Below are 16,055 nucleotides of genomic sequence, written 5' to 3' on the forward strand. Positions count from 1 at the left end.
CCATCCTCTCTATCTTTCTTTCCCTGTTTTTCTCTGTCTCTCTTTCTCTGTCTTCCTCTCTCTCTCCCTCTGGTCCCTTTCTCTCTTTCTCTGTCTTTCTCTCTCTCCCTCTGGTCCCTTTTTCTGACAGCCCCCGGTTCCTTTCTTCTCTCTCAGGAGAGGAGCAAAGTTCCCCCGGTGTTTCTGCGGAGGAACGACACCCTTAAAGCAGGTCCTCTCGCTTTCACCGCGCGCTCGAGACAGGAGATTCTCCTCATTTTACTTTTCAATCTTCGGGAGGATGCGATTTTCTTCCTCATTTCCAGTCTGACAATATTATGGGACGCGGAAAAGTGGCGAGGGTGTGGGGACATAAGGAAGGAATAGAAGGGATGCGATTCCTCGAGGGAAGAGGGTGAAACTAAAAGGTAGGAAGGGTGCATCGGTAATCGACCTATCACCTGTTAGCCTTAGCACGCCGTTAGGAAATTCGATTTACCTTAACGACTACCTTCCCATCGAACGTTTCCGAACATTTCTCCTGTGAATGGATTTAATCTTCGACACCTTGTCTCTTCTTCCTCTTTCCTCCTTTTCCCATGTTTCGTACACGCGAACGAGCAAAGAAACATCGTTTCGAGAATGCAACAGCGTTTTCACAGTTCCCTGTGAAACGAACCATGCAACGATGTCCCGGATAAGAATTCTACCAGTTTTCGATGTTGTTTAACCATAACCGGCTGCGTACTCGTGTCTTTTAACGAGCCGGAACAAACGAAGTTTCGGCTTTCGGAGAATCTCATTTCGAGAATTTCTTTCTGTTTCTTCGGCGCGAATACTAATGTCCCCAGTGTCTGCGGATTTTATCCGAATTTTTACCAGGGAAATTCCCGGATTTCACGGGACGTAACAATTAGCATACGAAAGTACGTAGCAACATTTTCATGCCGTAAAAGTCTGCACTCTGCACACACGGTTGCGCTTGTATTACACTTCCTCTGTTACTATGTTCTGCTGAAGACGGTAGAAATTTCCAGAGGAACTTTCAAATCTACTTCATTTAAATGCACAACTCGCAATCAATTATCGCGACGAAGCTTATTTCACTGCTAGAAACGCGGTTCCCGTAAAATTCAATATCTCCCGCAAACACAACTTCGTCCATTTAAAGCAACTTCCAAGACGTCAGAAGGCAGCAACTAAAGTATCGTTCCATAAATTCCTACCCAATTTACACCATAAATTTACCTTCGAATTTTCCATTTTTCACCGAGATACATCTCGCGTTCGACGAGAACTTAGGAAGTGATCTAACAGTTTCGTTGCAGCAATTAGCAGAGCGTATCCAAGAAATCTGCTCGAACGAGGATCTTGCGGCGGTGTTTTACCGCGATCCGGGGAAATTCGACGTGGTCCATTCACGATTCTCGTCTGATTCGACGAATACGACTTAACCTAAGCGGAGTTCGCGCTGCAAAGCGCCAACTATGCGACCTGGTACACATCGACGCGCGATTATACTTAGCGTAAGGTGATTATTTCACTGAAGCTACCCTACGAGTCGTAGAACTGCTAAGCCGGCTACGGTGTCTCGTCAACACTCTCTCTCTTCTGAGATCTGGGAACGGTTAAGGAGGCTGCCTCGTGTCGGTGCGCAGCGTGAAAACGACGGGATTGTCGCGTGCAAGTGTCGAGCAAAGTGGGAGTTCAGATTTTGATGTATTAATTGGCGAGAGTTGCTTCTTGTTTCGGGAGAATTTCTCGATTTTCCACACAGAGTGTTAGGAAGTTTTGCAGGTGTTTGACGCAAATTGGAGGGGTTTGGGAAGATTGAGAGAGACCGGGGAAGGGTGGTTTCACTGCTGAAAGATGCGAGATAAGAGTGTGTAATGGTCTTGGAAATGTGGTCGAGTCGAGGGGTGAAATTTGGCTGAATTTGTAGAATACAAATGACAGTCTTAGGATTAGCAATTAGGGAACGGGGTGGAAATAATTAGTTGAAGTTTCAGGATGAAATTAAAAGATTCAGTAATTTACCTGCTAATACACACAAACTTCAGTATTCGTTAACAAAAAACCAAACAAATTTTAATTTTCAAAATAATCTGCCTTATTTTAGATGAGTTTTTCTTATTTATCAGGCAATCACGAACACTACAAGCCCAATTTTGCATCAATTTCCAAAAAGCTAGAATAATTTTACGAAAATTCAATTGCAAGTAAAAGTTTCACTATGAAATCAAAAGATTCAATAGTTTCCCTGTTAATACCATATGTATATACAAATTAATTTGCTACCTTCTCTCACAAACTTCAATATTCGTTAACAAAAAAATCAAACACAATTTTAATTTTCAAAATAATCTCCCTTATTTTAGATGACTTTTCTCATCTCTCAGGTAACCAACGAGTACTACAGGCCCAATTTCACATCAATTTCCAAAAATAATTTCAGCAAAATTAAATTGCAAATGAAACAGTATTAATTAAAGACCGGTACTGAACGTCTGGTTCCATTTCCCTAACGTGACCAGCTGAATTAATCGCGAGACAACGATCCGTTACGGTAAAAAAAAATCCCCCGGAACAGCCAGAAATAACGGCTGATTCATGGCGATCAATTGAACTTCGATATATATATTTTTTCTCCCCCCGGTTCACGAACAATAATTTATATGCAAACTCACCTCGAGAACGTGCTCCGCCTGGTTCTCCCGATCGAGCTTCCGTCCGCTGGTCGTGATCAGCCCTGAAACATAATCGAATTGAGAATTAGATCATCGACCTCGATAAATCCAGATTAAACGGTGTTTCAATTAAGGTTTCTGGGCTGTGACGTTTTATCGTCCGGGGGTATATAGAGTGGTAAACCGAAGCCGCCCGTCGAGGAAATCGGCGAACAATTCTTCGGCGGCAATTTGCGGAGAAATGAAAAGGCCTCAATTAGCGGGACAAAGATTAGCCCGATGTCCACGATCCTCGCGAAATTATAGCTTTTCAGATTTCACCGGATCCCAGTCGAACCCTCCAAACTCATCTCTTCATTCTTCTCATTCCAGTCCACATTTTCCCCTCGCTTTTTGCCCCTTTTCTTTCTCACACACGTATCTTTGCGCATGAATCACACGAATTCCACACGTTGGACAACTTCATTTATTCGTTCGGTAAATACAGTTTGTTCCACAAAAGCGTGGACGCGATATTTTCGAAACTTGAGGTCAATTGAGGGAGAGATTGTGTTAGCATAAAAATATGAAGTTCCCTCTGTTACGCATTAGCTTTAAAGGTTACGCTAACCTTTTCGAGATGAGTGCCGTGTACGCCACACGTTTCGAGGCAGTCTTCTTGTGTTATCACCCAAAAGGGCGAAAAATGAGTGTTAAAAATGCAGAAAAATATATGCATTAATCTCGTGAATTCGTTAATAAGTAGATACAACGATATAAAGAAACTGAATGTGTCGATGACCTCCCTGATCGAGATTGGTACCACGAAAAGGGAAGATAAAGTGATCTTCCGGCTATTTTCAAGGAATCCAACATTTTGCTTGCGTAAAGGGCAAGCTTTTTTGGTGAAAAGGGCATAAATATAGGGATTTTGACATTAAAAGGTCGCTTGACAGAAAATAATGTCTGATGGAGCAGTACATTATCGAAACCGTTGCTTTCAAGGAAACACGACGAAAGTCGGCTGGCGTGGGCACACGAAAAAGTTGATCGCGATTGGAGTGGTGTATTCAGCGATGAAGCATCTTTTTCGGCTTGAAGTATCAGATGTGCCTGGTCTGTTTATGAAAATCCAATTGTCCAAAGACGCGTTAAACATCCATTCGAGAAACATGGAGGTCTCTATCACTCTCATGTACCAAGAAATTGGTCGAAAGTATACCTAGACGTTGTCAGGCAATAATCGCTAATGGTGGAGATTGGACACGCTGTTAATTGAACGCGTATTAGTTTATTAGACGTAGTTTCGATGTATATAAAATTTTTTACAGAAAGAACTAATTTTCACAGAGATATCGCGTCCACGCTCTTGTGGAACAGACTGTAGGGTAGACTTAATTTTAAAGGATACACTCTTATTTCGAGCAACGAAGATCAATTTCGTTTTTTCAAGCTGTTCGGTCAATTTCCATGAATACCTCGCAATTTCTTCCCAATCGTAAGTAGCAATTTACCTCGTTCCGGTAGATTGTACGGTAGTAAAAAATTCATTACTCCCTTTGAAGACACTGAGAGGTGTGTACGTGAACGTTTGGTTTTTTTGAAAATGTTTCAAACAGGAGAGGCTCACGAAGGGCCTGGCTATAAAGTACGGCGTGCGAGGGATGAAAGGGCAGTGTGTTTGAAAAAGTCGAGAGGCGTGAATCGAAGAAGCGTGTGTCAAAGCCCAATGTATCATAGTTATTCTTATATTTTGTTAATAAATATCTATTTATATTTCTGATCCCACATAACTTTTCTCTAGCTTCAAAAAATCCAAAAATTCCATATCGAATTCCGAGTAAAATGAATTTAAAAGCACAGTGAAAGCACAGTATCGTCTAAAACCTGAAATTTTCGTGCACGACAATTTTTCAAACAGCCCCCCAACCTTCCAAACCTAAGTCACAATTTTTATTTTCGTAGAAAACTAAATCTACAAAATTATGCTACGCAGAAAATTAAGTAATTTCTTTCTAACTTCAAAAAATCCAAAAATTCCATATCGAATTCCGAGTAAAATGAATTTAAAAGCACAGTGAAAGCACAGTATCGTCTAAAACCTGAAATTTTATTAAATAGCATCCCCAACTTTCCTGACCTAAGTCACAATTTTTTCAAACGTGGAAAGTGATTCGAAGTGTTCGAGGCAGACGGTCCACCGCGTGTGTTATTCCCTTTCACGGGAATATCTATTTTGGGGTGACGCACCTGGCGAAAATTCGGCGACTAACGATGACCGACGACGAGGATAGTCGTCGCGGCTCAATTTCCAGCCACGGGCGAACGCTTTTCGAAAAGACCCGTGGTCGCCAGCAGCGTTTCGCGCATCCGCCTGTGCTTTCGACGAGTGTCGTCGAAAAATAATTGAGAGGAGGGAGGAGAAAAAAGAAGGGTGAGTTTCGGCGGGCATTGTCTGGCGGTCGGGCTACGATCGCTGGCGTTCGAGGAACGCCGACGTTGGTAATTGGGTTTCGGCCCTCTGTTCGTCGCGGAGAACCGTAACAATTTCGCGGCAAATTGCTCCCCACCTCGCCTCGTCGTTTTTCCAACGACAGCATCGTGGGAAGCGGAAGAAATTCGGCACGGATGAAGACTGAAAGGACGGCTGTCCGCTTCCTTCGATTGATTCCACGGTGCGGATAAAGGGGGAAGATTAATTACTCGCGAGAATGAAGGGTAATTAAAATAGGATTCGATGAGAGGTTTGAGTTGTAAGAAGTTGGTGGTTTTTCTTTTCTTTGAGTTTCGTTTCAAGCGCAATTCGAGCGAATTGAGCTATTATTGGGTTTATGTGAAGCTTAGTGTATTGCAAAGTGTGAATTTTTAATGTAAGTTTGTGGCAGGTGAACAGAGAATTTTTTATTCTTCGATGTTTGTCAGAAGCCTTGAAGAAATTGTTAGAGAAAGTCGTCAGTTTTGGGTTCGTCTATTTTTTAACTTACCCCAAATTCCATATCCACTATATCTCATATTTTCCGCCTTTTAAAATACGATTAAAAAAGAAAAAAAAACAATAATAATATAACAATAGGGAAACACATAAGTCGCTTCATCGTCCAAAAATTGACTAACTTATTTTCAATTATATATTTAGGATGTTTATTCAATTTTTAATCCTTCAATCCAATTTTTAACCCTTTGTGACCCTTTGAGGACTGTCGACTCATGTATGCGTTCACAAAGCACTTCAATATTTTTAAGCAATAAAAATAATTAGCTTTGCCATAAACTCGTATGCCTATATCTAAAAAAAGAAAATACAATTTTGAAATGATTTAGCGTAAAAAAAAAGGTTGAAATAGTGACCTAATAGTTATATCTTTCCAAGTAATCAGTAACCCTCGAAGGATCATTTTGTTAAATAGATCACTTACTTGTGAATCACCTGGTAAAAGAATTGAAACCAGCGTTTCGTTCCTACTTTTTACCACAAAAGAAGTGTCAGTTGTGAAATCTACGCAAGTCCATCTGCGAAAATCGCGAACTTCCTATCGCTGCACGGTTCAATAAAATTTCAACGGTGTCCGACAGCAAATCGGGGAGAAGTTTTCGACGTGGACGACTGGAAGACTTAACCGGATACGAGCGGTTTCCGGACTTTTCGACCGTTTCTGGAAGCAACGTCGTGGAACAAGAACGAAGCCCCTGAAAAATATGCCCCGGGTACACTGGACCGCGGTCGCGGTTCCTTTTTTTCCTCCTCTTTCATCCTGCACACGGCTTCTACGGCTTCCGGTAACAGCGACAAACGGCGCGGATTTTATATTCCGGCCGGAAGTAGTAATCAGGTTAGGGCGAAGTTGGTCTTCGTTCCTCTGTGAAACGGAACGATTTGCACGCACGCGTGCAACGAAATTTCACCAAAACTTCCGATCTCGCGAATTCTCATTAGAGTTACAGTTACATCGTGAAATGTTGAAATTTCACTGATACGAACCGCGCGGAACGAGACTGTGATTGGGTATAATTACGGAAGAAAAACCTTCGCTAATTGTAAAACTTTATCATTCCGGTTTTCCGCGAAACGATGCTTCGCGAAATGATTTTACGGCTGCTTCATTTCACAGAGAATATTACGAGTGAAAATTGAAGCGTATTCTGAAATGTGCGGAAATTTATTTCCAGAATTTTTTTGCCCTTCCCCTTTTGTGATTAATTAGTATCTTGCTACGTTTGAACATGTTGCAGTCTAAAAATTAGTTGAAACGAACGATGTTGGGATAATGGATCTGTACGCAGCGTGCAAATTACAAATATACTGGGTGATTTATACGGAGACTTTTTTTCTTTGCAGAAAAATGTACTCTTAGCGGAGAATCTTTGTTAAAACATACGTTTGTTAATAAGATATATCGTAACATTTTTTTGAGCACCCTGTATAAAGATTTCTACGCTCCTACACTTCCATAGTTCAACATCCTCTACACTCGTGCAGCTGCTTTCTACAGCAACCATTTGTCACATTTTCGTCAAGCACCTCGTATATAGAATTCTACATTCATACACTTCTTCTAGCCCCACATCCTCTGCACTCGTGCAGTGTTGTTCTACGGAACCATTTTTCACATTTCTGTGAAACACCCTGTATATAGAATTCTTCAATCGTACACTTCTTTCTCCTAGCTCTACATCTTCCTACACTCGTACAGTTTTTTTTCCTACATTTATCTCATTTTTCTGAAGCACCCTCTATATAGAATTCTACAATCATACACTTCTCCTAGTTCAATATCCCCTTCACTCGTGCAGCATTTTCCCTCAGAAACTATTCTTCACGTTTCTAAAAAGCAGAATTCAATGGACACGATTCTGACGAGTAAAAGTGCCACGAAAAATTCACTCGAATGGCTACGAAGGTGCGATTCAAGGGTCAGCTAAGACAGAAGTGTAGGTGAAAGTAGAAAATTCGCGAGGATCGGTAGCATGATCGTTGTTGTTTTTGTGCTCGTCAATGCGACGTACACTTCCACGTTTCTCGCTCTTCTCGTCGGAATCGCTGGCGAAGCGAGGGAAAAAGGAGGAGAAAGTGGGGATGGCTGACGCGGGAAATGTACAGGGTGGGTCTAAAAGGCTGTTGGAAAATTTACGAGCACGATGCACGCGCGTCAAAGCTAAGATATGTAAACGACAAAATGGTGTCTCGCCCTGATGTCGAGCCTTTCTCGGTCCGCTCGGCTGCGTTTAAACTCCAGATGATTCCCGTACGGTTGGTGATACAGAGCTGCAGGACGTTTAGCGTGGCTCTTGAATAATGGAGTGAAAGTCTGATAAGCGGCGAGGTGATAGAGGATTGGAATTTTCTTGACTTTCTCAGGTGAAATTAGAATTGTTTTCGCGTACGAAAATTGGCTTTCTATACGCCTATGCGCACTGTCTACACTTCCAGTGTTAACTTCATTTGTCGAGTGTGTAAGACGAGTCGGTGCTTAGTCAATACTTGGAACACGATAATTTTCTTTTTAGGGATTATTCATTTTTGATTGTATTGTAATCACGTGTGTTTACATTTCCAAGGAGGAAGAGGAAGTAACTGGTAGTAATTCTCACTCACTTTTAATTATTAACTAGAAGGATTCAATTTCTGTTTGAAAAGTGAACACAGCTGACATGTTAACGACTGTGGAGTATATTTCGAGTGAGGTAGAAAGTTTTATTACACTTCTTGTTCAATTGACAAGGTTTTAATGAACGAGCCATTCAGAAGCCAGAACGATTAACTCCACTTTTCGAAATTCTTCCAATTTTACCTGCATCCTTACTGCTTAACTCTTCATAAATAAACAAAATTTCATAAACTTAATTTGATGAAATTAGTCAAATAGAACTTTACACTGTTCGGTGTACCTTTACCTTGAAAATACAAGAATTGTAGTGAACTTCCTAAGTAACTTTCTAACACACCTCTCGCTCCCCGAACTAAAACCAAACAATTCCCAAATTAATCGCCAACCCCTCCTCCACCGTCAACACATTACATCAACCAAAACAATAACACTACCTCGTCCACAATAAAATTCTCCCAACAATAGTCTCGCTAAATCGCCCAAAACATCAAAGAACAGCACCATTACGTCCCACACCTCTTACTACCATGTGACAAATAAAAAAAGTCCCACATAAATTCGCGACACCCCGTGAAAGGTCGCCGCGAGAGAGAGAAAAAAAGAAGGCGAACAAGACGAGGGCACGGAAAAACGAAGAAAAAAAGAGGAGGAAAAGCTGAAGCGAGTTGGAGTAGGAGGGAAAAACGCGACGACGAATAGAGTGCTCCACGGTGTGGAACGCATTTAAATAATTGCTTTTCGTTTCTCATCCTGTCGGTCTCATCACGTCGACGACGCCTCGGTGTCGGTTCACCCGGGTGAAACGCGTCGCCTAGCGTGGACAACTCCACCACCTCCTTCTCCTCCTCGTCGTCGCGAAAATTCGTTATCGGAAATCAAAACTATTCGCGATATTGCGTGTGTGCCAGCTGGTCCCCACCAGACAGCCACAGTCCCGCGGCGAGGAACATTGGATTTATTTCTCGGTTCCCCGAGGACACCAAGAGACGTCGTTCATCCTCTCGAAGCCCGTCGGGAGGTTGCTTTATGACGGGCCGTGTTGAAAAATGCCGCGCGGAAAGCCACGGGACCAGCGGAGATCCTCTCCCCGGAGGGAGAATTTTTCTTCTTTTTTCTTCTCTCTTTTTGCACACCTCTACACATCCTGGAGCGCAGGTCGCCGCGTTGTGATTCTTGGCGGCGGTGACTCGACTGCGATTTCAGAAGGCGCCTCGTGGCGTGAAAATATCGCGGGATGACGGTGATGAGTGTTGCTTGCGTATGTAGGTTGCGTGAACGAGTTTCTACCTGCTGGTGGGTATGACACGGTGAAGAGTGTTGCTTCTTTCTTCAAACGGAGGGAATTCTTTCGGGGCGAAAGAGACGTTTGCGCGGTTCGGTGAAAGATTGCAACTGCGTGCATATGCCTGAATATTTTTCTAGTGCGTTCTTTATACGTGAGTTTGCTTCTTTTGGAGTGTCTGCGATCAATTCGTTCGAGGGAATTGTGTCAGGTTGTTTGATAAGTTCGTGTCGAATTTTGGAATTTAGATCGACAGTTGCAAGGAACCTTGAAATTTGGTAAAAAGGAACGTAAGCACTTCTTATTTCACAAGTTCCTCCTATTCCTTTTGGTAGGACCATTATGTCATCGCTGCAGGATTACTTTGGATTTTCATTGAAATATTGACGGGAACTTATGAGATGACCTAATAAGTAAATTTGACGATGTTATATCGTTGCACGGGGAGAAGCTTAGCTTAATAGTTAGAACAGAAGATGGGTCACGTAATTATCTTCTCTAGCTTGAATGTTACGACAAAATTGTTATACATAACTCAAATAGCCTCAAAGTGCAAAATAAGATGGAAGAAAAATTTAGATCATTCTGTACCTAAACACCAGCCAGACCCAAGTCTTCCACTCTAATTTCCACGGAAAATTTGCAACATCGTCCATCACAAGAGCAACCTAATCAGAATCCCCAGTGCTTCACGTAGACAAGAAGAAGTTCGTTCCTGCATTTTCGTGGAATCGTCACGAGGCCGACACGAAAACACAGATCTCGCGGGCAATTTATCACAGCCGGCTGTTACTTACGTATGCAAATTAACCATCTTGCCCGGTGGTAGCTTGAAAGGGAAAATTTCCTACGTGGAAGTCACGAAACCGCGTGATTCCTAGAAATTTAACGAGCACACCAGTCACAACCGTGTCCAAGAGCCCGGGCATTAATGGTCTCGTGTATGAGGAATTGAAACAATTGCCACCCATCGACGTGTACGTTCCGTATCGTTTTGAATTGCAAATGCCGGCGAGATCTCGGAAATTCGCGCCTGGTTGGCTCGATTTTCGGTCATGACGGTCCGTCGACCTTACTACCCGCTCTCGTTCGATTGTCGAATAAACTCGAATAAACCGGTGAACGCGATTCCCGGGGCCACTCTCGATCGCGACGTACGACTTTTGTACCGAGTTTCCGCGCGAACAGGTGTTAAACGAAGGAACGAACGAACGAACGAACGGGGATGGGAATAAAAGGAACGAAATTGCCGGGGTGAACCTCGCTGGTGGAAACGATGCGACGAGTGTTTGGTGGAAAAATAGGATGGATGGTTGTATTCAGGTGAATTCGAGCAATGCCGGAATGCAAAGTTTCGAACGCGAGAAGTGGGCTAATGTAACTTTACAGAGCTCCTGTGACAAATTTCGAAGTGCGGTGAATTGAAAAGTGGATTTAATTGAATTTAACGAGAACTATGAAAGTTAGTGGACGAAAAACAGAAGGTTGAAAAGTGAAAGCTTTTTTTAGGAAGAATTTTATACATAACTGGGGAGTTTTAAATGCAGATGTTGGATTATAAAGAGAAATGAGTATGTGTCTGTGTAATAGTAACGGCAAAAATAATCAACATACTGAACAGATTAATATAAATATATATATAGAAATAACATAGTAACCATCTGTTTAGTATGGGTGACGCAGATACGTTTTTCTTTTCTCTGCGTCTTGCCGATTATTGTTTGATTGATTGCATAGCGACGTGCCTTCCTCGCGTATCAAAATAAAGAAGATTCATAATTAAAATAATATCTTTTAATTTATTACCATAATTCTAACAGCAGATCGTACTCCTTTTTGTGGGACAAAATGTTCTCTCCTTTTTGTGTCTCGTGTTAAATTTGTATGTACTTTTAGATTGTTGCAAAGTATCATTTTACAATGTCGGACTAATATTCGTAAATCTGTAAGCAAAATTTAATTCGGTATTCAGAAGCTATTAAAAACACCAAATATTTATGCCACAAAAAAATTGACATCGTTTGCCTAACCAAAGAGTTTTAAAACTTCTTTAATTATCACCCATATCAAAACCGCCCTCTGCAACCTTCGAGTAACTTTCAAGAAAAAATTCAGGAAAATATAGCTCGAAAACTGAAAAGTAATTTTCCTCTTGGAATAATCCCTTGCACCAGACATCATTGTATAACGAAACATTTTTAAAACTTCCTTAATCATCATTATTCGTATCAAAAGCACACTCTTCAACCTTCGAGTACCTTTCTAAAAAAATTCAGGAAAAACCTCGAATAATTTCTGAAAAATCATCCCCTTGAAACATTGCCTAACCAAACATTTTTATGGCCTCTTTAATCGTCATCGTCCACATCAAAACCACCCTCTTCAATCAATCTTCAGGTAGCTTTAAAAAAAAATTCAGAAAAATAGCTCGAATAATTTCTGAAAAATAATTTTCCTGGCAAAATATCCCCTTGCAACAGACACCATTGCCTAACCGAACACTTTTAAGACTTCCTTAATCATCATCCATATCAAAACCATCCTCTTCAATCTAGAAGTAACTTTAAAAAAAAATTGCAGAAAGTAGCCGGAATAATTTCGGAGAAATAATTTTCCTCCTGGAATATCCCGTTGCAACAGACACCGAAAAACCTATTCGCGATAGAAACGCGATGTGGAGCAGATAGTACGACGGACTAACTTGTTCCGCGCGCGCGTTGCCGCGTATAGGTTTCCCCCGAGCCGCAACATATTACACGGCCGAGAGAGCTCGGTATCTGATCTAATCTCCGCAATAGCGTTCCCAAAACGCCGTCGTTATCCGTTATTATTCCCGGTGTTTCTTTAAATAAGAACAATGCGGCCGTATTCACCGTAAATGCAACACCAGCGATCGCGGCGCGCTGATTCCCCAGCAATAACTTACGCAATCTCGTCTCGCGGCTGTTTATCACGTCTCTCCTCTTCGCCTCGCGGTCATTCCGCTACGCTTCCTCGTTTCTCTCTTTTTCTTTCTTTCTCTCATTCGCGTTTTCACCGCGTTGAAATCGCGTTAGAGGCGTTATTAAACGAGAACAGAGGCCTAAGCGATACCGCGAGCAGTTTCCACGAAACTCTCTCGTTCCGTTTCCCGCCCAGATTAGGAACAAACCGAAAGAGAACGAATGGGGGGAAATGACTTCGTTACGTGCGCGTAATTGCGTTAACGAAACTGGGAACATTATGCGGTAGAAGGTGCATGCGATTTTCGACGCTGTTCTTCAGTTTTAGAGAGCGGTTTTCAAACTGGAATTAGCTCGCGGTGTTCCGTGATAAATGATGTAGATGGCAAGTGGTTTCTTTTTATGTGGGAAAGTTGGGGATGTAATAAGGGCTTCGGGTTAGGCTTTCATTCGTGCCAGATTTCGGGAGATATTTCTTGCCGACGTTTGGTAGCCATCCGTGGAAATTGTTCGATAAAATACTGGTAAGATGCGAAGTGTACGGTACAGGTTGAAAGTTTAGGATTATTTATCGATTTACGCGAATATTGAAATTGTTGGCAATTTTTTGTAGATTTGGAATTCATGTTGTAGGGATCGATAGCAATTCGGTAGACTATAGTCAGCAATTTCTTATGGATTGCAGTAATTTACATCGTTTCGGTAGACTGTAATCACAAAACATTGATTACCCTCTTTAAGGACACTAAATGATTTTTTGAAGTTGCTAACTTCTTTCTGCAAAATTGTTTTCTAGCTTGCAATGCACAGTGGTCTCGATATTTCATTGGTAGACAGAATAACAGAAAATTTGACTATTCTCTTTTTCCAACCTTCACAAATATTCTAACAACACAAATTAAAAATACAGTACATTCTCCACAAGTGTCAGACCGTAAGGAAGCTAAACCTGACACTCGAAGAGTCAAGGTCTACGTTTTCGAGCCTCGCGCCCGCCTTTGTAGTTTGCCGAACGTAGACAAGGATAGCGAATAAAAGATAAGCACGAAACGTCAGTCGGGACAGCCAACAGATTTAAATATCAACTTTTTTAATTTTACGTTTTTTTATCCCGAAATTTTTCTTAACATATTGATGAGATTTTTCTGATGAAAATGACATAAAACACGACATAATTTGAACAACATTTACTTATTAATACGTTCCCTGTCGCGTCAGATTTACAGGTTGCTGTCAGGCGGCCACAAGAAAATACATTTTAAGCATATACATTAAGCAGCTCATATTTGAGCTGGCAATACACAACTACATAACTACTAAACCAAATCACCAGAAAAATTTTCAATATTATTATTGAAGTAAACTTTCGTAGAACGAGAGTGAAAAATTGAAAGAATCAAAAGAAAAAACGCGAATTCGTATCTTTTTCGATTCTAGAATATAAAAAAATTTGAATAAAATAGGCGACGAGAATTGGGGAGAAGCATAAGTTAAACGCGTAAAAATATTCAATAATAAACGAACTAGGGATGAAGCTATTATTTCAATACGCGATGCACTGACTCTAGTATTTACTAAAATTCAAAAATTCTCGTATAAATTCCGAAAATAGATTATTAATTACGGTAAACTACTGAGACGGTTTAATTAAGGGTGGGCATGGTGCTGCTTTAGTTTGAAATGATTTATAAACACATAATTAACAGAGGAAAAACCGTGAAACGGCAAAACGTCAACATTCTAATTGTTATAACATGTAAACAGAACTTTAAATTTAGTGTAAACAGAAAAAATATATAATACAATTTATTTCACGGTATTGCAACAAATAAACGTTGAATCAATATTTAATTCGTATAAAAACAATTATTTAACGTAATAATTTTACCTTCACTATGGCTATTTTTAATCTACGACCACAGGTCAACCTGATTTCTAATCCTTACGAACTTTAAATTCAGTCTAAACTGAGAAAATATATAATACAATTTATTTCACGGTATTGCAACAAACAAACGTTGAATAGATTCTTAATTCGTATAGAAACATTTATTTAAAATAATAATTTCACCTTCACTATGGCTATTTTAAATTTACGACCAAGGGTCAACCTGATTTTTAATCCTCCGAACTTGATTTCACAACGAGAAAGTAATAAGATCGTTGAAACGTACTTATTTGTCAAAGAAACTTGCAAAAATGTATAAATAATAATATGTAATGTTTTAACAAATTTTTGGAAGTATAAATTAATAATAAAATTGTGAAAATTAATAAATTATACGTTATTATAACATTAATAGAATTATGACTAAACCGAAGTTCGAAGTCGAGTATTTAAAGTCTGATATTACGTGCCTAGCGAGTGCCGGTAATTGTTAAAATTTGTTTAATAATTAGTAATAGAAATTCTAATTGATTCTAATGTATACAAGTGTTACAAGAAGGCTGAGTGTGTACAGGGTGGACATAGACTAGCTAGTAGCCCCCGACCACTCTATTCACATCTCAGAACCTTCAGGTCAAAATACGCCGCGAAGTGTCTAGGGCCCAGTATAAAGGGTAAATGATTTCGCGGGACATCGGCGGGTCCTTATATACCTGCGGTACCCTCTCCCCAAAGTCATTAGCAAAATCGTCGGTTAGGTCAGGCGGGAAATTTTCGCGGGAGATTTTCGCGGGAGATTTCCGATATCGTAACACGGTATAATTTATCAATTTTCACAATTTTGTTATAAATTTATATTTCCGACAATTTGTTAGAACATTGCATATAACAATTTATACGTTTTTACAATATTCTTCAATGGAAACATAGGTTTTAGCGTTCTCGTTACTTACTCGTGGTTAAATTAATTTCGTAGGGATTAAAAATCAGGTTGACCTGTGGTCGTAGATTAAAAATAACCATAGTACAGCTAAATTTATCGTGTTAAATAATTCTTCTTACACGAATGAAAAATGTATTCAACGTTTGCTTGTTACAATACCATGAAATAAATTATATTACACATTTTCTCTATTCACACTGAATTTAAAGATTATAACGATTAAAAATCAAGTTGACCTGTGGTCATTTATCAAGAATAATCATAATAAAGCTGAAATTATTGTGTTAAATAATTTTTTTAATACGAATTAGGAATTTATTCAACGTTTGCTTGTTACTACTTGTTACAGTATACTGTCTCGCAATGTAAATTTAAGTAAATTAGGTTGAACTGCACAGAAAATGCACAGAACTGCACAAATAATTCATTTCACGATATTATAACAAACAAACGTTGAATACATTGTTGATTCGTGTAAAAAGAATTATTTAACACGATAAATTTAGCTGTACTATGGTTATTTTTAATCTACGACCACAGGTCAACCTGATTTTTAATCCCTACGAAATTAATTTAACCACGAGTAAGTAACGAGAACGCTAAAACCTATGTTTCCATTGAAGAATATTGTAAAAACGTATAAATTGTTATATGCAATGTTATAACAAATTGTCGGAAGTATAAATTTATAACAAAATTGTGAAAATTGATAAATTATACCGTGTTACGATATCGGAAATCTCCCGCGA

The 16,055-nt window shown here is 40.0% G+C and overlaps 1 protein-coding gene across 1 annotated transcript in view; it reads right to left on the reverse strand.

Annotated features, from left to right (window-relative positions):
* LOC108571532 (fat-like cadherin-related tumor suppressor homolog) overlaps nucleotides 1–16,055 on the reverse strand; it is a gene marked incomplete at its 5' end in the record, with an annotated part of 96,836 nt that overhangs the window by 68,930 nt on the left and 11,851 nt on the right. The window contains 1 exon segment of the mRNA XM_017933592.1: nucleotides 2,667–2,728. Within this exon segment, the coding sequence (XP_017789081.1) occupies nucleotides 2,667–2,728 (62 nt within the window).

The sequence above is a fragment of the Habropoda laboriosa genome, unplaced genomic scaffold (assembly GCF_001263275.1).
Source record: "Habropoda laboriosa isolate 0110345459 unplaced genomic scaffold, ASM126327v1 scaffold40, whole genome shotgun sequence".
NCBI lineage: Eukaryota > Metazoa > Arthropoda > Insecta > Hymenoptera > Apidae > Habropoda > Habropoda laboriosa.